Source organism: Panthera leo, chromosome E3 (assembly GCF_018350215.1).
Source record: "Panthera leo isolate Ple1 chromosome E3, P.leo_Ple1_pat1.1, whole genome shotgun sequence".
In the NCBI taxonomy this organism is placed as follows: domain Eukaryota; kingdom Metazoa; phylum Chordata; class Mammalia; order Carnivora; family Felidae; genus Panthera; species Panthera leo.
This window is the reverse complement of record NC_056694.1, coordinates 8,797,565-8,821,944: the sequence shown is the minus strand read 5'-3', so window position 1 is coordinate 8,821,944 and position 24,380 is coordinate 8,797,565. Positions and strand designations below refer to the sequence as shown.

The window sequence follows — 24,380 nt, the reverse complement described above, 5'->3', positions numbered from 1 at the left end:
GGTCACAACAGTTCGGTTTTCTATTCGTCTAGCCTAATAGCAGCAAGGGATGGCAAGGTGACCAGTGAAATATAAAATGCCATCTGTTGGGCACTTCTGGGGGATCTTCTGCACTTCTGTTAAAATACCAGCATCCCCTGCACTTCTCTCCCCTTTGGACACAGGTATGATGCCAGGAGCCACAGCAGCCATCTCACACCCACAAAGTAAAGGCCAAGAGAAGTGCAGGGGATACTGGGCCTGCCACTCCTGAGCTGCTGAACCACAAGAGGCTGCCATCTACCACCAGATTTCTTATTAAGTGAGAGAAATGAACTCTTCTTTGTTTAACTACTGCTAGTTTTCTGGTTTTTTTTTTTTTTTATAGCCCAAAGCATTCTTAACTGACTTGCCAAGCGACTTCATCAGGGCCAAAAAAACACAAAAGCACTTTTGCGAGGGACATCCCCTCAGTCTTTCCTACTGGACGAGAATGAGGCATGGTGTAGCCCCAGGTACCCCACAACCACAGGGAGGACATGCACCTGCCTGAGGACAAGGAGCCAGGGGACAGAGGGAGACAAAGAAGGCCAGTAACATCACGGAGCTCATTTACTAGCCATCCCTGAAGGGAGGTCTGTCCTGACTTAATGCCAGTCAGCATCTTTCTTTTTGCTGACACCAGTTTAACATCCTGACACTTGCAATTAAATGCGTCCTAACTCATGGAAGGAAGTCCTCGTGTCTTCAGTGGCCAGCCAACCAGCTCCAAACTCTAAATCTCACTCCTGATAGGTGAGAAAGGTCCCAACCAAGAAAAGCAGGTGCCACTCACCTTCTTTCTGTTTCTTCTGTTCAAGTTTCATCTTCTTTGCCAATAATTTCTTCTCTTTTAACTTCTGGCTACAAATATAAAATAAATCTATTAATTCCCCCGCTACCTTACTATGTATTTTAGAAAACAAACAGCTACTTATGGAATGTTTAAAGACCTTACAATTACACAAACACTACAATAATGAAATGGAAGAAATACTTTCTCATGATTCTGCTACTCCAACACCATCAACATTATCAAGCTGTTTTCTTCTTGAATCAAAATGAAACAACCTTTCAGAGTCTTGAGGTGATTAAAACAATCTCAGAAATATTGGACAGATTTTTCATTCCAAGATGTTTAGGGACTGTTTTGATTTATTTATTTTTATTTATTTTTTTAGGTGACACTTCGTTGCAGCCATCAGCAAAGGTCAGATTTCCGAAGCTGGTGAAGGCTGGGCAGCATTTCCATGTGAAATGTTACAGCTTTACAGGTTTTGTTTCTTATTTAACTCTACATGCAGAAACTGGAACATGATAAAAGAAAAAATACAAAACAGAAAAAAAGATGTAATCAAGTTGTAGCATACAGATGTGCTCTTTAACTACCTTTACTATGCCTATTGGAAAGCAAATGAAAAAGAACTACCCCAATACACGAACAGATTGCCAGAAACAGACTAAGAATTAAGGACCGTTCAGGAGCCCCTGCGTGGCTCAGCTGGTCAAGCGTCTGACTCTTGATTTTGGCACAGGTCATGATCTCATGGTTAGTGAGTTCGAGCCCCACGTTGGGCTCTGTACTGACAGTGTGGAGCCTGCTTGGGATTCCCTCACCCCTTCTCTTTCTGCCCCTACCCTGCTCGTGCTGTCTCAAAATAAATAAATACACTTAAATAAGTAAATGAATAAATAAGAATTAAGGACTGTTTTCAGAATCCTGCTCAGCTCTTTAAAGGTCGAGGGAGTATTTATTAAAACACACACACACATGCAGTCTACATGCTCACACGATGTCACTGAGGGAGGTCACACACCCTAATTTAAGGAACAAGCTAAGGGAACCTTACTCGCAGCATATTGTTAAACTTGGTGTTAAAATACAGAAGGGAAGGAGACCCAGAAATCCACGTGAGCACCAAAGTGCTGACCTGAGCTATGGAGAATCTGTACGGGGGAAGGGGGATGCAGTGGTAGTTAAGTGACCTAATCTCTTCTCAGTTATTGGAAGGAAGGCCATTCCTCCACTGGGTAACACCTAAGACCTTGACAGGTCATAAGGTGAACTTCTGCCCGCAAGGACGACTCATTCCCCAGCTTTCACGTTTCTGCCTTTAAGTGTCATCGGCTAGGAGAAGCCACAAAGCCCTTACCGCTTTTTTCGGCGCTTTGCTGTCTGCTCTTCTGCGGCGATTTTATTTCTTTCCAGTCTCTTCTGAAACTCTGCATCCAATCTTTGCTGTGAAAAAACACGTCATTTAGACACACTCTGGGCTGGGTATGGGAGCTCTGGAAGTCGCAGCACTGGGGGTGCCATAGGCACATCCGGGTCTCTGGGGCCACCGTAACCATTAAGAGGGTGCCCCCAGTATCTGGCTCTCCGATGGCGAAAGTTACTTCGTTCCGTAGGGTGGCAGTCATACACAAAACATGAGCGCACGAGAAGGTGCACACTGTGTATTCCCTGAAGGCAGAGGAAGAATTACCGGCTACGTAGCCAGGGCCTTGGCTAGTGTGACATTGTGATTTACAATAAGAAACGTACACAGCTGACCTTTGAACAACACAGGTTTGAACTGTGCGGGTCCACCTACATGCGGATTTTTTCGATAAATACAGTCCAGTACTGTATTTTCTCTTCCTCGGGATTTTAACATTCTTTTCTCTAGCTTACTTTATTATAAGAATACAGTATATGATACACGTAACCAAATATATGTTAACTGACTATATTATCAGGCTTTGGGTCAATAGTTAAGGCTATTAGAGTTTTAGGAAAGTCAAAAGTTACATACAGATTTTTTTACTGCATGGTGGAGGGGTTGGTGCCCCTAATCACCTGCTAAGAGTCAACTGTATTTGGTCTTCATCCATTACTTCTGGAACGTGGCTCCAAAAGCTCCTATAAATTTCCTATTCAAGAGCCACAGGGGCACCTTTTATTATAATACTTAATTATGTTCCCAGTTTCTGAAATAGCTCCCAAGAGAAGGTGAAATGGTGTCTTTTTTTTATAACAAGCCCCTTTTGAAACACAGGAGTTTAAGTTAACGAGTGAGTTCTGGAAAGCCCTTAAGGAGCAGGGCTGGTCACCAGGGTAACTTTCAGCCCCACCTCCTGTGCTCCAGGGAGGGAGAGGAGCTGCAGGCTGAACTAACTGCCAAATGCCAATGATTTGATCAATTGTGCCTTAGTAGTAATGCCTCCAAACCCCCCAAAAGATGGGGTTCAGATGGTTTCCGAGTTGGTGAACATGTGGAGGGGCTGGGAGGGGACAGAAGCTCTGTGCCCCCTTCTTCCACCTGGCTTCTCCTGAGTCCTGTGAGTCCCTCTGAGCAACTTAATTGAACCTGAGGAGGGAGTGGTGGGAGACCTCTAATCCACAGCCAGTCGGTCAGAAGGACAGGGGACAACACCTGGGCCTGGGACTGGCCTTTGAGGTGGTTGGGGGCGGGGAGGCAGTCTCACGGGACTGAGCCCGTTGAACATGTGGCATTGGACGTTCTTGCCTGGTGGATGGCATCAGGATTGAGTTAAACTGTAGGATGCTCAGCTAGCGTCACAGAATTGCTTGGTGTGAGAGAAATCCCCACATACTTGGTGACCAGAAGTGTCAGAAGAGGAGCAGAGAACTGAGAGTAGAGGAGACACACAGGGGCACGTTTTTTCCTTACGGTGACCTGGGCTCATCAGATGGAACAGCCAGAGAGGGGGAACCATGGGATTTTCAAGTCTTAATGATGACAGTCATCAGGTGACTGATTCCACAGCAAGACGACACCCAGTGCCATCACTGCGACTAAGCACATACATGTGTCACACAGGAATACGTGAATGTACACACATCCATACAAGGCCAACCCTTGCCCTTGTTGGCTAATAATTCCCTTCATAGCAGCTCCCTGTCTCTGAGCCTTCGTTTTCTCACCTATAAAATGGGGAAAAGACCAATTCCTCTCTCCTAGAGCCCTTAGAAAGGATAACATACGATAACCTACTAGAAAGCACTTGTAAACCACAAAGATACAAGGATCTAAACTGCCGTCTCTGAGGCGCGTAGGTGGCTCAGTCGGTTAAGCGTCCAACTCCGGTGCAGGTCACGATCTCACAGTTCGTGAGTTTGAGCCCCGCATCGGGTTCTGTGCTGACAGCTCGGAGCCTGGAGGCCTGCTTCGGAGTCTGTGTGTCTCTCTCTCTGCCCCTCCCCCACTTGCACTCTCTCTCCCTCTCAAAAAATTAAATTAAATTTAAAAAAATAATAAAATGCCATCTCGTTCTTCTAGTCAAAGCCTTAAAGGTCAACAGAGTAAACAAGGGGCCAGCAGAGGACAAGGTGGCTTCAACCCCTCTGCTGGCCTGCACTGCCAGGGCTGTGTGGCTCTGCTTAGAGTGACGCAGAAACTCTCTGAGAGCAGAGATCATGAAATAAGAGGAGTCAGGACGCCTGGCTGGCTCAGTCCGAAGAACGTGCAATTCTTGATCTCGGAGTGGCGAGTTCTAGCCCCCCGCTGGGTACAGAGATCACTAAAAAAAATAAAATACATAAAACAGGGTACCTGGGTGGCTTAGTCAGTCGAGCGTCTGACTCTTGATTTCGGCCCAGGGTTGTGGGATGGAGCCCCGAGTTGGGCTCCGCGCTGAGCACGAAGCCTGCTTAAGATTCTCTCCCTCTCCCCCCACTGGGCCCTCTCCCCCACTCACACTCTAAAATAGAAAGTAAAAAATAATAAATAAGTAAATAAGAAAAAAAAGAGAGAAGGGTCTCCTTTCAAGGAACCCAGTTCCGATTAGAGCACCAGAAAGCAAACGACTTAAAAGGAAAAGCATGTGGTCTGTTCACAGCTGGACCGTAAACTCACTCTGCTGCCGGAGCAGCTGCAGCCAACAAGTGACCCGCCGGAGCCCCGCCGGGCCTGGCAGGACTTGAGCTCACCACGAGCGGCGCCACGAGCCCTTCCAGTGGCGACGCCCTGTTGGTCACCGTGAAAGGTGGGGACACCCTTGCCTCTTTGTTTCTTCTAACCTCAGAGCCTGTCTTTCGCCGTGTGAAATAAGAACCTGCGTGTCTGTGTGGATTCAAGGTCTGTGAAACATTTTTCTGTGTTTTCCCTGGGTCTTTAATCGATGTATAAAAACCAGACTAGCTGATGGTAGTTGAGCCAACAGCTTGCTCTGTTTCCTTCCCTCTAAAGTAGTTTCAGTATGTAAAGTAGTTTCAAAATGAAGCTAAAGTAGCTTCAGATAGTTTCTACATAGAGTTTTATTTATTCTTGGTAGTGGAAAACCCACTTCAGTGACCAGGTAGAGGTGTGACCAGCCACCAGAAACTCCCCCCTAGAATTGAGAATGCCACATCCAGAGGACGGCAGTAGCTGGAGAAGAACCACCAACAGCTGGGGGCCAAGAGAGACGCAGGACAAGCAAACAGCAGGTGAAAACCACCACGGCAGATTCCCTTCTGTTCCAAAATCATAAAGGTATTTTTCAAAGTCAATTTTTGGCCATTCCAGTAAATTTTTACATAGTTTCTTCTGTATCATATCTATCCCTTTAATAATTTCCCTGGCATTTTATGTTGGAAAATTTCCAACATAGAAAAGTTGAAGGAATCATACAGTCCGTATACCCACCACTAAATCCTACAGACATTTTGCTACTTGCTTTAGCACATGCCTGTCCACCTATCTATCCCTCTATCCTTCCATCAATCCATCTTATTTCTTTTTAACACATTTCAAAGTAAGTTGCAGACACCAGGACTTTTCACCTCTAAAGATTTAAGCATGCATATCATCAACTAGAGTTTAATATTTGTTAACGGTTTTTCTGTTTTCTTCCACTTAAGGTAATACATACAACAAAATGATCAAATCTAGAGTGTACAATGTAATCACACCAGAAAGTTCCCTCGTACCTTTTCTTATCCAACTCTCAGAAACAACTATTCTGATTTTTAAAAAATGTTTATTTTGACAGAGCGAGAGAGCTCAAGAGAGAGCTCGAGAGAATCCCAAGCAGCCTCTGCTGTTAGCATAGAGTCAGGTGCGGGGCTTTGAACCCACAAACTGTTGAGACCACGACCTGAGTGGAAATCAAGAGTCGGACGCTTAACCAACTAAGTCACCCAGGAGCCCCTGATTTTTTTTTTTTTACATACATTAGTTTTTCCTCTTGTAGAACTTCATATAAATGGAATTTTACAGTGTGGTTTCTTTTATGCAAGGTTTCTTTCACTCAGCATATGTCTTAAGAATCATCCACACTGTTGCATATATCAGTAGTTTATTCCTTTTTATTGCTAAGTAGTATTCTACTTTTGTGAATGATTATTTTAATGTTTGTTTGTTTTTGAGAGACAGAGCATGAGCTAGGGACAGGCAGAGACAGAGGGAGACACAGAGTCTGAAACAGGCTCCTGACTCTGAGCTGTCAGCGCAGAGCCTGATGCAGGGCTAGAACTCACAAACTGTGAGATCATGACCTGCATCAAAGTTGGACGCTTAACCAACCGAGCCACCCAGGTACCCCTTGTGAATGATTATTTTAAATTTTTAAAGCATTTTATTTCCTTTATATAGGAAGAAGTTCTACAGTGAGTTAATTTTTTTTTAAGCAAATTATTGGAAAATCACACGCTGTTGCCCAAAGTGGTTTCCTCCTTTATAAAAAGCAAATAAGGGATACCTGGGTGGCGCAGTTAAGTGTCTGACTCTATCTCAGCTTAGGTCTTCATCTCAAGGTGGTGACTTCACAATACAAATACATATCATTTTAAAGCATGTGAATCTCTAAAACACACAAACGTATTCCATGAAAAAATGGGCACCATAGTCAGAGTGAGGAAAAGGTCTTACATTGCATGTTGTAAGATTAAGAATGAGAGGCAATCTCTCATGCACGTTAAAAGGAGAAATCAGGGGCGCCTGGGTGGCTCAGTTGGTTGGGCGTCTGACTTCGGCTCGGGCCATGATCTCGCGGTTCACGAGTTCAAGCCCTGTGTCGGGCTCTGTGCTGACAGCTCAGAGCCTGGAGCCTGCTTCGGATTGTGTGTGTGTGTCTCTCTCTCTCTCTGCCCCTACCCCACTCGTGCTCTGTCTCTCTCTCTCTCTCTCAAAAATACATAAAAACATTAAAAAAAAATTTTTTTTAAATAAAAAATAAAAAAAATTTAAAAAGGAGAAATCAAATGTGGGAAATCACAAAGAATTTGCCAAATAATATTTGGTTTTTATTAATAGCCAGGTTGGAAAATAGAAGAGCCCTAAAACATCAGGGTTTTTTCTGATTTTTACTAATAGTCAAGAATAAAATATAAAGGAGTACCTAGAACCACTGCAATAAAAAAAATCCCTTAAAATCTTGGGGGCGCCTGGGTGGCTCAGTTGGTTAAGTGTCCGCCTTCGGCTCAGGTCATGACCTCACAGTTCATGGGTTTGAGCCCTGCACCAAGCTCTGCACTGACAGTGTGGAGCCTGCTTGGGATTCATTCTTTCTCTCTCTCTATCTCTCTCTCTCTCTCTCCCTCCCTCCCTCCCTCCCTCCCCAACTTGCACTCTCTCTCTCAAAATAAATAAACTTAAAAAAAAAAATTTAAAAATTTAAAATCTTTGGGGCACCTGGCTGGCTCAGTCAGTAGAGTACGCGACTCTTGATCTCAGGGTCTTGAGTTTGAGCCCCACGTTGGGCATGGAGCCTACCTAAAAACAAGCCCCGCCAAAACTTAAAATCTATGAACAAATACAGTGAGATAAGTATCAAATCTCCATAAGTCATCATTGAGAGACACAGAAATTTTTAAACAAAAAAAGATAAAAGTTTCTAGAGGGGATAACTAAACACTATAACATCCATTCTCATTCAATTTAAGTGACAGATTCAACTCAATTCTAGTAAAAAAAAAAAAAAATCCAACACAATTTTTGGTGTGGATAAAATAACTCCAAAACTCTCTCTGAAAAATAAATAAAATAAGCGAAATGTCCAAAGAGCATTTTTTAAGAGCAATAAAAAAGAGGTTTCTGGCCCTTCCAGTCAGGTAACAAAAACCTTAATAGTTCTTTAAAAAAATCTTTTTTAATGTTTATTTATTTTTGAGACAGAGACAGAGCATGAGTGGGGGAGGGACAGAGAGAGGGAGACACAGAATTTGAAGCAGGCTCCAGGCTCTGAGATGTCAGCACAGAGCCGGATGTGGGGCTCGAACTCACGAATTGTGAGATCATGACCCGAGCTGAGGTCGGACACTCAACCGACTGGGCCACCCAGGCACCCCTTATGATACGATTTCTGATTTTATTTTTGAGAAAGAGACAGACACAAAGCATGAGTGGGGGAGGGGCACAGAAAGAGGGAGACACAGAATCTGAAGCAGGCTCCAGGCTCTGAGTTGTCAGCACAGAGCCTGACATGGGGCTGGAACCCACGAACCATGAGATCATGACCTGAGCCAAAGTCGGATCCTTAACCACCTGAGCCACCCAGGTGCCCCTCAATTTCTAAAGCCATTCCCAATTCTTATTTGACACCTGTCATGAAGAAATGCCAGTCTCTACGCTAGACAACTCAAAGTAGACACACGCACACACACTATCCACACTAAACACATAGCTGAATGGAATTATAGGCGTTCAGCCAAAAAGAGAACAACAGAATTAGAAATAATAACTCAAGTGATGCGGGACATCTTGCTTTCTATTCCATTTCACGGCAAATGGCCTGGAAGGGAGAGAGGTCTCTGCTGTCCTTTCTGCCCAACTGGAAGTCTCCCTTCTCTCATATATCTCCCAGTGGGAGCATCTTGATGTGCTGAATCTGACCTAGGACTAACCTGGATTTACTTGACGTCTGTTTCCCATGCTGACTTAAGAAGGCAGCCTTCACACCAGGTGTATCTTCTCTTCTTTAAATGCCTCTTCCTGGGGAGCCTGGGTGGCTCAGTTAAGCGCCCAACTCTTAATTTCAGCTTAGGTCATGATCTCATGGTTCCTGAGATCGAGTCCCACATCAGGCTCTGTGTTGCAAGAGCCTGCTTGGGACTCTCTCTTTCTTTAAAAAAAAAAAAAAAAAAAAAAAAAAAAAAAAAAAAAAAGCCAAAAACAGCAGCAGCAGCTTTTTCCTAAAAGTCCCAAGTGTACATTGCCCAAACCCAAGGGCTCAGCCAGCCTTGTCACTCACTGACCTTCTCAGCCATGGCATCCATGTAGTCCTGTCGCTGGTACTCTCTCCGGCGCAGATGCCTGTACACATGGAACTCTCCACTGCCAGCCCCAGCGCTGGAACCTATAGCCAGGAGAGTCCAGAGTTCTTAATGAAATCCAGTCACCGACACGGGTGACCCTTGATCAAAAAGGACCAAAAAAACAAACTGGAAGTAATGGAAAGGACCATGCCCCACTGAACTCCAGAATCTAGCAGTGACTTGCATAGTGTCGGCATCATTAAAGAATTGTTGCACGAATGTTGAAGGGGAAGTCACTAAAAATTCCACCCTAACACAGTAGTAAGAGGAGAAACAGTCTGCAGTTAAGTGACCAGAAACCTAGAAGATCGCTTAAGACCTTTCCCTCCCCTGCCAGATGACTTCACACTTGACACGCTAAATTTCTACTGAGCTGAAAAGATGTCCATGTATATTAAAGGAAAAAGGTAGGCTACTAAATAGTATGTGTAGAATGGCCACATTTTTTTTTTTTTTTAAACATTTTTTTTTTTTTCAACGTTTTTTTTATTTTTTTTTATTTTTGGGACAGAGAGAGACAGAGCATGAACGGGGGAGGGGCAGAGAGAGAGGGAGACCCAGAATCGGAAACAGGCTCCAGGCTCCGAGCCATCAGCCCAGAGCCTGACGCGGGGCTCGAACTCACGGACTGCGAGATCGTGACCTGGCTGAAGTCGGACGCCTAACCGACTGCGCCACCCAGGCGCCCCAAATGGCCACATTTTTAAAAATCATTTTTTCTTACACGAGTGATTTTGACTAGGGGAGTTTAGAAGGTTGTAGCAGCATGCTACAAGGGGAATGATGGAATTATGGGGGTTCAAAATTTTTCAGACCTCTGTTACTTAGTCCTCTTTATAATCAGTATGTTAATTTACAACCACCCAAAATAATAAAGCTATTTCCAGTTAGATTTAAAAAAATATGTTATTGGGGCGCCTGGGTGGCTCATCGGTTAAGCGTCCGACTTTGGCTCAGGTCATGATCTCACGGTCCGTGAGTTTGAGCCCTGCGTCAGGCTCTGTGCTGACAGCTCAGAGCCTGGAGCCTGTTTCAGATTCTGTGTCTCCCTCTCTCTCTGCTCCTCCCCTGTTCATGCTCTGTCTCTGTCTCAAAAATAAATAAACGTTAAAAATAAATAAACAAACAAACAAATAAATAAATATGTTATTTAAACAATGCAGAAGGGATTCCTGGGTGGCTTGAGCACCTGACCCTGATTTCAGCTCAGTCTTGATCTCACAGTTCCTAGGTTTGAGCACAGAACCTGCTTAGGAATTTCTCTCTCTCCCTCTGTGCCTCATACCGCTTGCGCTGTTTCTCAAAATAAATAAATAAACTTTTTTTTTTAAAATGCAGAAGAAAATTCTCTAATGCCAAACTGTAAGCAACAATACCCCTTTGCTGTAAGTACAAAGTTACTGAAACGGTGAACTTTTTTTTTCCTATTTTAGATTTAATTAACAAATGCTAACTGCAGGATTTTTAGATCTATGCTTTAAAAACTATATTTACACACACACACACACACACACACACACACGACATTACCCATTACATCTCGAACAAATTCTGGGGGAGGCCGGGGTGCCCATTCACTCATTTTTTCTGGAATCGGAACTGCTTTGTCCTGCAACATTTAAACACAATAGCGTTTTTAAGCACAAACCTGCTGACAATCACATCTCTTAAAACCAAAGCATTTTAACTGGATTGGTGAAGAAAGGCTGCTTTGCTCCTTGGACCTAAAGCCGATTTTCTTCGCTGCCTTAGATTTATTTCATCCCATACATCTTGGGGTCTACCACAGCCCGTGGCCTTGCCAGGGCTACACTTAACTTTCCAAAACAAAACTCAGAAACGCAACTCACCATTTATGGCTGGAAACTTCTAACCCTAACTCTACTACGTGCGGAGTTAACCCTTTCTAGCCAAAGGTGTAAGAGACCTCACCCAATTATTTTTATGACTGAGGGAGTGATTTGCTCCGGGTGGCTCAGCCAAAGCCTTTCTAACAATCAGTGCTGTTTAGAAGTTAATAAACCCTTGTGCTAACCCATGAATGCTATCCTTCCAGTCAACGCTTCTGTTCGCAGAAAGTTAAACTCTAAGTGTCTAAAAGCACCCACATCCGGGCTGGGCTCCAACACAAGGACAGAAGAAGCTCAAGGTCTGCGAGGTCGCCTACTCCTTCCTAAGGGCTGGCCCTGGGGTTCGGGTACTCAGTTCCTAAGTCTGGAGGTGGGAGAGGTGGGCCCGTGGGTCCCCAGCAGCGCCGTAACGGAAGGAGACTCGGAGGAGGAGTCGAACCAGTGCTTCGTCTCACCGGGTTCTTCATGAGCCGCTCCAGCTTGAGCTTCTGCTCTTCTGCCGCATTCTTGGGGATGACGAGCGCTTGTGGCTCTTTCTTGGGCCTCGGCGGTCGCACCGAGGAAGCAGCCGAACTCGCCATGACAGCGTTCCAGTTCCCCACGGCGAGCGGCGGCGGTGGCGGCGCGTACTTATGACGACAGAGCCGCGCGCGAGCGGGGCGAGCGCAGTCTTCTCGCAGGGCGGGGCTGGGGCGGAGTCGCAAGCCGGAAGCATCCTGCTGAATATTCATGAGCTCGTGGCCGAGTAGGTTGTCTTGATCAAAGCCGTTTGCTTTCGTTTCCTGTGTTTGTACAAATCAAGGCAGCCGAGAGCCCAAGTTCCTATGGGAGAGGTGGCCTTGCACGCCCGAGGGTGCGACCCCAGTCGCCCTCTCCAGTCCGCGTACGCGTCGTGGCGCCGCCGGGAGCCCTGCTAATGGCTCTCAGCATCCCCTCCTGCCCCTGGGCCTTTGTCCTGGCCGTTCCTCGGGGCTGGTCCACTCTCCCATTTATGACAATCTTATGAGAAAGAGAAAAGGGCCCTTCCCGTCTGGGAGCTGGCTTGGCACTTACAGCTAGACCTTGATGTCCTCCTGTTGGACGTAAACAATTTCCCAGAACACCGACCTCACACGAGGCATAAACAAGACTGCTCTGTAATCATGTTTGAAAGTAGATGAAAACAGGAATATTGTTGAAACCTCATTCTGGCTCTTGTGAGTAACTACTGCTTCTTTAAAGCATTAGCCTCGGTTCACTTTATTTTATTTATTTCTTTTTCTCTATTTTTCCTTTTTCTTTCTTTTCTGTCCCCCCCCCCCCCCCCCGGTTCACTTTAACTATTAAGACAGCCAGTCATGGAATTGTGTTGCTTCCTGACAGCACCTAGAGTTAAATCCACTTACTTGAACCCTCCCCCAAATCACTTCACCCAAGCGTAAATGCTACAAGAAGTCCTCTTTCACACCCCCTTGTTGGAGTCAGTGTAGTCTCCTTTCCTAAAAGAGACAACAGACCAATTGTTTTTTCAACTGCAGGTGTATTTCTGCTGGTCCTCACACTTGCTAGTTTTCTCCTGTATTTGTCACCAGCTAAAGAATGGGCATTCTATTCACTGCTGTATTTCGACATCTGGGGCAAGGACTGGCTCACAGCGAAGGACACAATTAACCTTTGCTGATGACCATGGGATCCTGGGGGCCAGGCACCTCAGATACTAATGTTGCTGCTGTCTGCACAGCCTGCTCATCCAGGCAGCTCTCTCACTGAGTGTCCCAGTCTAGCCAGGTGACCCCGGTGACAGGGTGTTTTGTTAATGCCTTAAAGCTATTCCTGCCCGCCCCCCCCCCCCCCATAGTGGGTGGTTTTCCAGTGCCCAAGGGTGATGAATTAGAAGTCCTTGATTGGCCTATGACTGTCACCGGAACCTAGGGAGAGCCTGACCTGGATGTTGTCATGGACACATGACCTACATCATATACTCCAGCCACCCAGGTACCTCACTTCTCCCCAAACGTACCACACACACAAAAAGACTTTACCTGGAGTGTCTTTCCCTCCCTGGAGAACTGCCCTACACCCTTCTTAACTTTGTTTAAATGCTAACTCCTCCACGAAGCCTCTTCTGATTGCCCCCCTGTTCCCTCCTCCAGGCAGTCAGTTGCTCCCTTCTTGGTGCTCTCCCTGCTCTGGGTCCTGATGGCTGGCATATGGTAGTTAGCACAGCGTGTCCTCACCATCTGCCTACCCACAAGTCTGGGAGGAGGGTTGAGCCAGAATGCCAGCATCTAATCCTGGCCTCGAGTTGAGTGGTGCTTCCAGAATGCTTGCAAAACAGGAGTTAGGGAAGGAGGAAGGGGGGCGGGGAGACAACAATTGCCTGAAAAAATAAAGAATGGATGTGTCAATGTGATAACCAAGGGACGGATGAATGAATGAAAAAGAAATTTCAGTGAGTCTGAAAAAGAACGAAGGAACACTCAATAAATAAATGGATACTCCAGGAATGAATGAATGCATGAGAGAGTGGATCAGCTGAGTTAAGAGCCAGGAGAGCAGCCGTCTCTGTCACCCCTCCACCTCCGGGTCTGGCACAAAGCTGGTGCTTGGCAGATAGCTGCTGGATGGAAGTTAAGTCAGTGAACGGAGTGAATGAGTGCACAAGGGTGGGGGGCATGTGGGTGTGATGGAGCTGGTAATTACAACCTCAGTGTCTAAGCCTAGTCTAAGTGTGTCGACACGCTCATCATCCTGATTTACAGATAAGGAACTGAAGCCCCGAGGGCTGAGTGATTGGCTCAGGATTACACACAGACTCAAACCCAGCACTCTGGCCCTGGGTCTGTGAGGGCCCGATTGATCACGTGACTCGCGGACGGCTGGACCAAGGCCCCCAGCAGGCCTTGGTGGGGTCCCTCCATGTGGCACCTTTCTAGGGCCGAGGCCAGATTTGAGGTCCTGCTCCCTGGGGGGAAAGGGTGTCTTCCGGCTCCCACCACTGGCTGCCCCACGAGAGTGGACTCTGACCCAGAGTGCCTCCTCTGCTGCCACCAGAGGGCAGCAGAGCTCTACCCAGGTGCACCTGCTGGCCTGTGCCCCTGAAGCCCAGGACCCCGGGGGGATGCTTTGGAGTCTGGCAGATCTGGTGCCAAAGTTTGGCTCCACCTATTCCGGAGCGTGGGCTGGGGAAGCAACTCTAGAAGGTTGTTCCCTCATGCACGAGTCAGGGCACAAACCCACCCTTGACACTTTCTCATGAATAAAACCATGTGATGGATGTTCAGTGCCCCGGCATTCAGTGGCGACATATCCCCGTTTGGTGCCAGGATGGAGGGGTTTCTCAGGATGCAGGACTTTCAGTGTTAAAACCAGGAGAATCCCGGGCACACTGGCAAGTTAGTCACCCTAGCCGGGTGGGCGCTCCTACTTTTAATCCTTTGAGTTGTGGTTGGTGCTTAAAGAACTGAAACACCAAAAATATTTACGGCTATTCCATAATTTGAGTTTCTCACTGAATTAGTGAGTCAGTGGTCTTCCCACAATGGTCCTGCCAAACACGACAAGAGGAAAGTTCCACCAAGGGGAATAAAAACTAAGGTGGAATACACCCACTTGGGAAAAGAGTTTGTCAGTTTCCTATCAAGATCAACATACATGTACCATATAGCCCAGAAATCTCACTCCTAGGGCACCTGGGTGGCTCAGTCGGTTAAGTGTCCGACTTGGGCTCAGGTCATGATCTCACAGTTTGTGGGTTCGAGCCCCACCTTTGGCTCTCTGCTGTCAGCATGGAGCCTGCTTCAGATCCTCTGTCCCCCCTCTCTCTGCCCCTCCCCTGTCTCAAAAATAAATAAACATAAAAAAAATCTAATCTTTTTTTTTTTTTAAAGGTGTGTGGGTGGGGGTGCCTGGGTGGTGCAGTTGGTTGAGTCTGACTTCAGCTCAAGTCATGACCTCATGGTTCGTGAGTTCAAGCCCCACATCGGGCTCTCTGTTGTCAGCATGGAGCCTGCTTCAGATCCTCTGTCTCCCTCTCTTTCACCCCTCCCCTGCTCGTCCATGCTCTCTCAAAAATAAATAAAAGCATTAAAAAAAAAAAAAAAAGAATCTCACTGCTAAGCATTACCCTAGAGAAATGAAAATATGCGTCCAGTGAGAGACCTGTATGCAAATACCTATGGTAGCTTGATTCATAATTGCCCCAAACTGGAAGCAACCCAAATGACCATCAAATTGTGATATATCCATAGAGTGACGCACTTCTGAGGAATAAAGCGGAAGGAACTATTGATATTTGCAACCACATGGATGAATTTCAAAAGCATTATGCTTAGTGAATGAAGCCAGATTTGAAGGACTACAACCTGAATGATTCCATTACTTGCCATTTTGGAAAAGCCGAAAACGATGGGGACAGAACACGGATCAGTAGATGGCCAGGGGCCAAGGGCGGGGGGAGGGGATTGACTGTCAAGGGGCCAAGGGAACTTTTGGGGGTGATGAACATGGTATGTCTGGATTGGGCTTGTGGTTATGTGAACACACACATTTGTCAAACTCATTGAAGTATATGCTTAATTTTTTTTTTTAATGTTCACCTCTGAGAGAGAGACAGAGACAGAGCACGAGCGGGGGAGGGGGAGAGAGAGGGAGACACAGAAGCTGAAGCAGGCTCCAGGCTCTGAGTTGTCAAGCACTGATCCCAACACGAGGCTCAAACTCACGAGCTGCAAGATCACGACCTGGGCCAAAGTTGGATGCTTAACCGACTGAGCCACCCAGGTGTCCCAGTATATGCTTAAAAAAGATGAATTTGGGGCACCTGGGTGGCTCAGTCGGTTGAGCATTCAACTCTTGATTTCCACTCAGGTCATGATCCCGGGGCTGGGGGATCGAACCCCATGTGGGGCTCTGGGCTGAGTGTGGAGGCTGCTTGAGATTCTCTTTCTCTCTCTCCCTCTGCCCCTCTCCCCCACTCACACTTGCTCTCTCTCTAAAATAAAATAAAATAACATAAAATAAAATTAAATAATTTTTAAAAAGAGTGAATTTAAGGGGTGCCTGGATGACTCAGTCAGTTAAGTGTCTGACTTTGGCTCAGGTCACGATCTCACTGTTTGTGGATTTGAATTCTGCATTGGGCTCTGTGCTGACAGCTCCCAGCCTGAGGCCACTTCAGATTCTGTATTTCTCTCTCTCTGCCTCTCTCCTGCTTGTGGTCTCTCTCTCTCTCTCTCAAGAATAATTTTTTTTTATATAAAAAAGGTGAATTTACGGGGCGTCTGGGTGGCTTGGTCAGTTAAGCATCTGACTCGTGATTTTGGCTCAGGTCATGACCTCGCGGTTTGTGAGTTTGAGCCCCTCATCAGGCTCTGCGTTAACAATGCGGCGCCTGCTTGGGATTCTCTCTTTCCCTGTGTCTCTGCCCCTCCCCTACTCATGCTCACTCTCTCTCTAATTAAATAAATCCACGTAAAAAAAAAAATACAAATAAAAATGTAAAAAGGTGAATTTGATTGTATGATAATTATACTCCAGTACACTCGACATAATAAACAGAAGTCACCTGCCAGGTTACAGAGGTGCCAACCCCCTATTGTCTGGGTGGCTTTGGGGAGCACTGCCAGCTTTGAGCCCATCGTGCTCACCTGAGGCAGCTCAAAGCCTGTATACGTGCCCTGCTCTGGCCTGTCCAGAGTGGGGCTAAGGGCTCGGGTGGCAGCAATAGGTTTTCCAAAGCCCAGAGGCCAATGTGGATGAAGCCCCCATGTTTCCGCCTCTGGGCCCCACACACCCACAGGCCAGGGTCCTGGCGGCTCCGGCTGAGGCAAGTCAGCACCCAAAGCCCAGGGCTCTCTCTGACCCAGGCCACACTGAGCAATGGTAGGAGGGGCTTAGAGCAGCAGGTGCACAATCCCCATCCTCCAGAGCTCCCCGTCTGACTTACTAAAGTACCTTCCTATTCCTGAACTTGGACTCCTAAGGTTAGGGGACTTCAGTCTGCTGGTTGAAGGACCCAATGGGAGAGATGAATTGCTCTATCTGGGTTGGGCCATCATCTCTCCCCTTCCGACACTATCTGCCCCACCTGTGTCCCACACACCTTCCCTGGGTGGCCGTCCACGAATACATGTGGACCGCCCACAAATCTGCTAAGTTCCACATGCAGGGTCACATTCAAAACACCCCCAGCCCAACGATAATCAGAGTCGCTAACCTTGGCAGGTACCTTCCCATACGCCAGGCTCTTTGTGATGGGGTCCTATGCAGTATTTCACGCAGAGCTTCACAAAAACCTTCTGAGATAGACACTATTTTAAACTTTTATCTTGTGAGATAGAACACACACGCAGAAAAATGTACGCAGACAAAACACAGCTCGATGAACGAACACAAAGCAAACACCCATACGGCACCATTCCCGTCAAGGGCTAGAACACAGCCCACGGGCCACTCGCAATCGTCCAAATCACGACTCTGTTCCCCCTAGAGGTAACCACTCTTCTGGCTTGAATGGTAATGGCTTCCTCAATTTTCTTTATATCTTTATAGTTTCACCATCTAACCATATGCCTCTAAAACTCATGTGGTTGGTCAGATGTTTGAAACTCGACATGCTCGGAATCAATCAGAATGCATTTTAAATATCTTCCTTCCACTCTGTGTTCACCTGTTTACTTGTTTACTGCCATCAGTTGTCAAAAAGGAACTCCCCGTTATTCTTTTTATGTTTGTTTATTGATTCTGAGAAAGACGGAGTGCTTGAGAGTGGGGGAGGGGCAGAGAGAGAATCCCAGGCAGGCTCTGCGCTGGCGATGTGGGGCTCGATTTCGGGAACCATGAGAACATGACCGGAGCCAAAATCAAGAGTCAAACGTTCAACCAACTGAGCCACTCAGGTGCCCCAGCTCTTTATTCTAATGTGGTCAAATTTATCACCATTTCCTTTGGTTAGGGCTTTTTGTGTCCCATTTTATTTTTTTCCTTTTTTTTTAAATTTAAATTTTACTTAACCTACAGGTGTCAGGAGTTGAGTTCAGTGATTCCTCACCTACCTACAGCACCCAGTGCTCATCACAACAAGTGCCCTCCTTAGTACCCATCACCCAGTTAGCCCATCCCCCACCCACCTCCCTCCATCAACCCATAGTCTGTTCTCTGTCATTAAGAGTCTCTTGTGGTTTGTTTCCCTCTCTTCTATTGCCCCCCCCCCCGCCAATTCCGTATGTTCATCTGTTTTGTTTCTTAAATTCCACGTATGAGTGAAATCACATGGTATTTTTCTTTCTCTGATTGGCATATTTTGCTTAGCATAATACATTCTAGCTCCATCCACATCATTGCAAATGGCAAGGTTTCATTCTTTTTGATGGTCAAGTAATATTCCATTATATATATATATATATATATATATCGCATCTTCTTTTTCCATTCAACTGTCAGTGGACATTTGGGCTCTCTCCATAGTCTGGCTGTTGTTGCTATGAAAATCAGGGTGCATGTACCCCTTCAAGCCTGTATTTTCGTATCCTTTGGATAAACACCTAATCGTGCGATTGCTGGATTGGAGGGTAGTTCTATTTTTAGTTTCTTAAGGAACCTCCATACTGTTCTCCAGAGTGGCTGCACCAGTTTGCACTCCCACCAACCGTGCAAGAGGGCCCCCCTTTCTCCACATCCTCGCCAACACCTGTTGTTTCTTGTGTTGTTTGTTTTAGCCATTCTGGCCAGCGCGAGGTGGTATTTCATCATGGTTTTGATTTGTCTTTCCCTGACGATGAGTGATGTTGAGCATCTTTCCATGTGTCTGTTAGCCATCAGGATGCCTTCTGTGTCCTATGTGAAAGGTTTTTTTTTTTTTTATGTTTATTGATTTCAGGAGAGAGAGAGAGAGAAAGAGGCAGGGGGAGGGGCAGAGAGAGAGGAGAGAGAAAACTCTAAGAAGGCTCCGAGCTGTCAGTGTAGACCCCCACGTGGGGCTGAATCCTGAGAACCATGAGACCACGGCCTGAGCCAAAACCAAGAGTTGGATGCTTAACTAACTGGGCCGCCCAGGCACCCCTTTCGGTGTCCTACTTTAAGAAATTCTTTTCTTACCCACTCCGTTAGCTTGCCTTTGCCATTTGGATCTGCGATTTACCTAAAACTGTTTCCAGGGCTTGAGGTAGAGTCAAGAACTAATTTCGCTTTCTGGTTATCTCATTATCTGGTTTCCCCAGCATCGCTTACCGGAAAAAACTGCCTTTCCTCACTGTTCTTGTCCTTCCCTTCAGATCTTCCCGACCCGACTTTTATTATGGGCCTTGTTCCTGGAGCATGGCACTTGTCTTGCTTCATGCCCTGGGGCCCACTGGTACTCACGCGGATCCAGAGCTGGTCGCGGGAGGGAGTTAACGTTACATGTGGGGTGCTTGACCGATGGGGACAGGAACTGATGGATAAATGCTTCTCTCTTCCGCTCCTGGAGTGGAAAATTCTGAGATGTGCTCTATGGGGCTTCGCAGAGGGTCCGAGTTGGCTTCAGCCCCAGAACGCCCACAGCGGGGAGCAGCTCAATCAATCTCTCTTGGATTGGCGCTTTCTCTTCCTTGTTTCCATCTTCCTTGTCCCCTACTTTCTGTCACCCTGGGATCGCTTCCCAAAATAAATGACTCATCCTTCTGGATGGAACCCAGGCTAAGACAGTTGGTAGTAGAAGTGACTCAAGAAAGCGGCCCCTCATGATTGTAGGATTGGGTTGTGCACTGGGCAGGCTGTGGGAGGGGTCCGTGGGGGTGGTGACAACCCCCAGCGGGCAACAGCAGCGTGATCGCTCCTGCTGTCTCCTGTGATAGATGGAGCCAAGACCCAGGTGGAAGGTGTGTTCGCTCATGCGCCTTGATGGCACTTGAAAGGCTTAGGAGCAAAGGAAAGTGTGAGAAGTATGCTGTGGGCTGTTTCCCGTCAACTGCTTCAGAAGGGCCAAAAGAAGAAAACGCAGGCTCGGGTTGGCCAACCACGAACTCAAGGCAGGCTGCGAAAGTCAGAAGGCATCCAAAGTGACAATGAACCCCAGGTAGACAAGATGGCTCGTCTGGTGCTGGTCATTCAGCTTCTGTCTGAAGCCCCTCCGGTGTCTGTGCATTTGGCTCCGAAACAGGTGTCTACGCAGGAGCAGGGCACAGCTGCACAGAGAATGGAAGTTCAGGTGCAATCAGAGCACCGTGAGATGGGGGTAGTCTTGGGCATCGCCTCCCCTTCCTGGGGCTCTTGGTAGCAGCTGAATTTGCATGAGCTTTATTTGGAAGCCTTCTACCCTCTGCTGATTCATATGCAGCTCAGGTCAACTCGCACTCTCTGTATTTGGACCTTTGTCTCGTGAAGCTGCCGCAGAGTGGGAGGGGGCCACGTGAGGCACCTGACGATTCTCCCTGCGGAATTTCCTTGTGGGGACACCTCCGCCTCCCCGGCTGGCCCAGCGTGATCAGCAGGGCAGGCACCCTGTCCTTAACAGCTCCCATCCAGCTGCCCAAGGAAGAGAGGCGACCAGTCGCACAGGCTGCGTCTGTCGTCACCTCTGTCACCTCCAATGGTTGACATTCCGCTCTCACCACCTTCATCCCGTCTCACAGCTCCAAGCTCTGGAAGTACAGCAACTTTGGTTTCAATCCAGGATCTGCCATTTACAGGTTGTCTGACCCTGAGTGAGTCACCCATCTTTCGGAGTCTCGATTCCTTATCTCTGAAATGGGAATAATGACGCTATCTCATGGGATGGCTGTAAGGGCCAATTAAGATCAAATGTGTGAATAGGGCACAAGCTGGCATTCATCTAATGGAGGCTGGACTGTAGTTGCCACCCTCGCCAAGGTCAAGCCTGCCACCTGGGCTTTGCACCTTTTTTTCCCAGGACCCTCCAGCCCTGGCTCCACGGGGGAGTTCTTTTTCTGTCGTTCTATCCCTCCTTCCACATATAAACATGCTCCAGACTCGACGTCCCCGTGCAGGGGCTCTCCTTCTCCTCACCATCCAACTTGTGCTTTTTGAAAAGTTTAATTATGGTTATAAAAAATAGTCCTAAGAAGACCAAATACAAAGTGATTCCCACGTACTCATCACCTAGCTTCAACACCTGTCAACACTTTTGTTTCTGTCCCTGCCCCCACCCCACCCCCACTGGAATATCAGCGAACTCCAGACATCATATTGTCTTATCTGTAAATATTTCTGCATGTGTCCCTAACAAATAAGAACCTTAAAAAAAAAATCTGTAATACCACTATCACACCTAACAAAATTAACAAGAATTCTTTTATACTTAATACCCAATGTTTTCATATTGCCAATTGTCTCAAAAACGCTGGTTTTTTTTACAGTTGGATGATTTCATTTAGTTCCTACATCTTATCTATGTCAGTTCCCCTCCCTTTTTTTCTTAAAACATTGTTTTTTTTAATCTTTATTTATTTTTGAGAGAGAGACAGCGTGTGAGCGGGGGAGGAGCAGAGAGAGAGGGAGACACAGAATGCAAAGCAAGCTCCAGGCTCTGAGCTGTCAGCATGGAGACCGACACGGGGCTCGAACTCACAAACTGTGAGATCATGACCTGAGCCAAAGTTGGACGCTCAACCGACCGAGCCACCCAGGCGCCCCATCCCCTCCCATTTTTCTTTTTCATGACAATTATTTGTTGAAGAAACAGAGTATATATTCCTGTAGATTTTCTCAGTTCTAGATTTGGCTAAATGTGTTCTGTTCTTTTTCTTTTTTAAGTTTATTTTTATTTATTTTGAGAGAGAGAGAGCAAGCAGTGGAGGGGCAGAGGGAGAGGGAGACAGAATCCCAAGCAGGCTCCGTGCTGTCATCACAGAGCCTGACTCAGGGCTCAAACTCATGAACTGTGAGATCATGACCTGAGCCAAAGTCAAGATTAGGATGCTTAACCAACTGAGCCACCCAGGTGGCCCCCCTCCTTTTTTTCCCCAAGTGTTCTTTGACATGTTCATCTATCCCCGTATTACAATAATGTTTTAAATAAACTCATATTTAGATCTAGAGACGTGATTGGATTCAAGTTCAACTTTTTTGCTTATTTGTTTGATTCATAAGAAGTTCTACGTTCTTTCCATCATCTCACTTCAGGACTTGCTTTTAGTCATGATAGGATTGATTGGGGGTTAGAAGTTGGCAGGCTAATCCATCCATTATAAAGCTCCAAAAACCTGACCTAATGGTTTTTGCAGCCCGTGGTGGTTGTTCCTGCATCCATTATTTCCCTGAGTGCTATAAGATGTTGAATTTTATCATTCCTTATGCATTTATTAGCTGGTATTTTTCTCTAAAGAGCTTTCCTCATTGCCCATCTGGTTATCTTGTAGAGATAATGCTATTGAAGCTATAACCCACATCTCTTTGGCTGACCTTTGAGTTTACCACGTGCCCTGAGAGCCACACACCTCAACTGTCCGTGTCTCTCTGCTCCTGTGGATGTGGCCTGACAGTTGCCAAGAATCTCACGTATGTTGTAGTCTTAGATCCTGAAGGATATGGGGGCAATGGCAATTCTATGAACTGTGGAGTTGGCTGACTTTTCTTTACCGCCTGAGAAAACCGGAAGGAAGAAAATAACAAGCTCAGGACAGCCAGTGGAACCCAGCACGGAGACAGTGCCTTGATGCAACCCTTAAAGGGACTTCTCATCTCCAGTAGCTGGAGGCGAGTCAGTGCTGAAAACCAGAGCCAGCAGGAGAAGATGGAGAAAAAGCACCAGAGTAGTAAGAGTTACTGGCTGAGAAATTTCTAAAATTGATGAAAGGTATGAATCCACATATATAAGAAGTGCAGTAAACCCTAATGGGCTCAATACAGAGCAAACCACACCTTGGCATATCAAAGTCAAACTTCAGTAGACTGAAGAGAGAAAGAGAAAATTCTTAAACAGCCAGAGGAAGAGGACATTTTAAATTCAGGGAAACAAAGGGGCACCTGGGTGGCTCAGTCAGTTAAGCGTCCGACTTCAGTTCAGGTCATGATCTCACGGCTCCTGGGTTCGAGCCCCGTGTCAGGCTGTGTGCTGACAGCTCAGAGCCTGGAGCCTGCTTCAGATTCTGTGTCCCCCCCCACCCCCCACCCCGCCCCTCGCCTGTGCATTCTTTGTCTCTCTCTCTCTCTCAAAAATAAATAACAATTAAAAAAAAATATTAAGACATTATGTTAAGAGAAACAAGGGAGACACATAAGACATTATGTGTTGCATGACTCTGCTTATATGAGGTCCCGAGATTTGTCAAATTCAGAGAGACAGAGTGGAATCACCTTTCAGGGGCTGGGAGAGGGGAATGGGGAGCTAGTGTTTAAAGGGGAGAGCGTTTCGGTTTGCGCACACGGGCAAGTTCGGGATACTGCCCACGCCTTCCTCCGTAGGGTGATGCTGACAGCGATGATGTGCCAGAAGAAAAGGAAGTTGCCTGATTGTTTCTTTTACTTGTGTCCTCTGGACCTGCTTCAGTCCGATCCCAAATGTACCATCTCCACTATTCGATGACTGCACTGTGTCCATCCAGCCTCGTGACCCGGTGGATCTCACACCATCGCCCTCATGACAGCCGCTCCAGTTCCATAGACCATGATTCCCAGGGACAGCGCTCCGTTTCTTCCGGAAACTAGTAGTCTGGATGGTTCTCCACGAAAGAAGCACTCTTCCCCAACCTTCAAAAGCTAGAGACAAGAACTTAGTTCCAGTCCGAACACAACGCTGAATCAAAATTATTGTGCAAAACAGGGGCGCTTGGGCGGCTCAGTCGGGTAAGTGCCTCACTTTTGGCCCCGGCTCAGGTCACCGTCACACAGTTCGTGAGTTCGAGCTCCACGTCGGGCTTCCTGATGATGGTGTAGAGCCTGCTTGGGATTCTCTCTCTCCCTGTCTCTCTGCCCCTCCCCTGCTCTCTCTCAAAATAAATAATAAATAAACTTAAAAAATTACTATGCAAAACAGAAAACAAAACTCTGGTGTTTTAGGAGAGCAAAACACACTTTCTGAAACATTTAGCATCATTTTCGTGTTTCAAAGAGGACATTTAGTAGACCTGGGAGCAGAGAGGTGAATAGAATGATTAAAACAACAACAATAACAACAACAACAAAAACACAGCCGGTGGGTAATTTTTCCCCTCCCGTGGCTGGAAACTTGGGCAAGTGCTCTTTGTCCCTTCTGCCTGCTCCTCGAGGGCCCTCTGGTCACTGTAAAGTCGCAGAACATAGTCCCTGTTCAGACCAAGTTATGGCTCAACCTCGAACTCACTGAGGGGTGTCAGGCA

General features: G+C 46.7%; 1 protein-coding gene across 1 annotated transcript in view; it reads right to left on the bottom strand.

Annotated features, from left to right (window-relative positions):
* The window catches only part of PRKRIP1 (PRKR interacting protein 1), a 31,869-nt gene extending 20,139 nt beyond the window's left edge, over window positions 1–11,730 (bottom strand). Inside the window, exons 1-5 of the mRNA XM_042921976.1 lie at window positions 11,562–11,730; window positions 10,787–10,865; window positions 9,197–9,297; window positions 2,172–2,257; window positions 815–882 (exon numbers count right to left, since the gene is read on the bottom strand). Coding sequence (XP_042777910.1) covers window positions 815–882; window positions 2,172–2,257; window positions 9,197–9,297; window positions 10,787–10,865; window positions 11,562–11,687 — 460 coding nt within the window. The 5' untranslated portion in view covers window positions 11,688–11,730. The remainder of the gene's footprint in view (window positions 1–814; window positions 883–2,171; window positions 2,258–9,196; window positions 9,298–10,786; window positions 10,866–11,561) is intronic.
* Window positions 11,731–24,380: the final 12,650 nt, after the last annotated feature.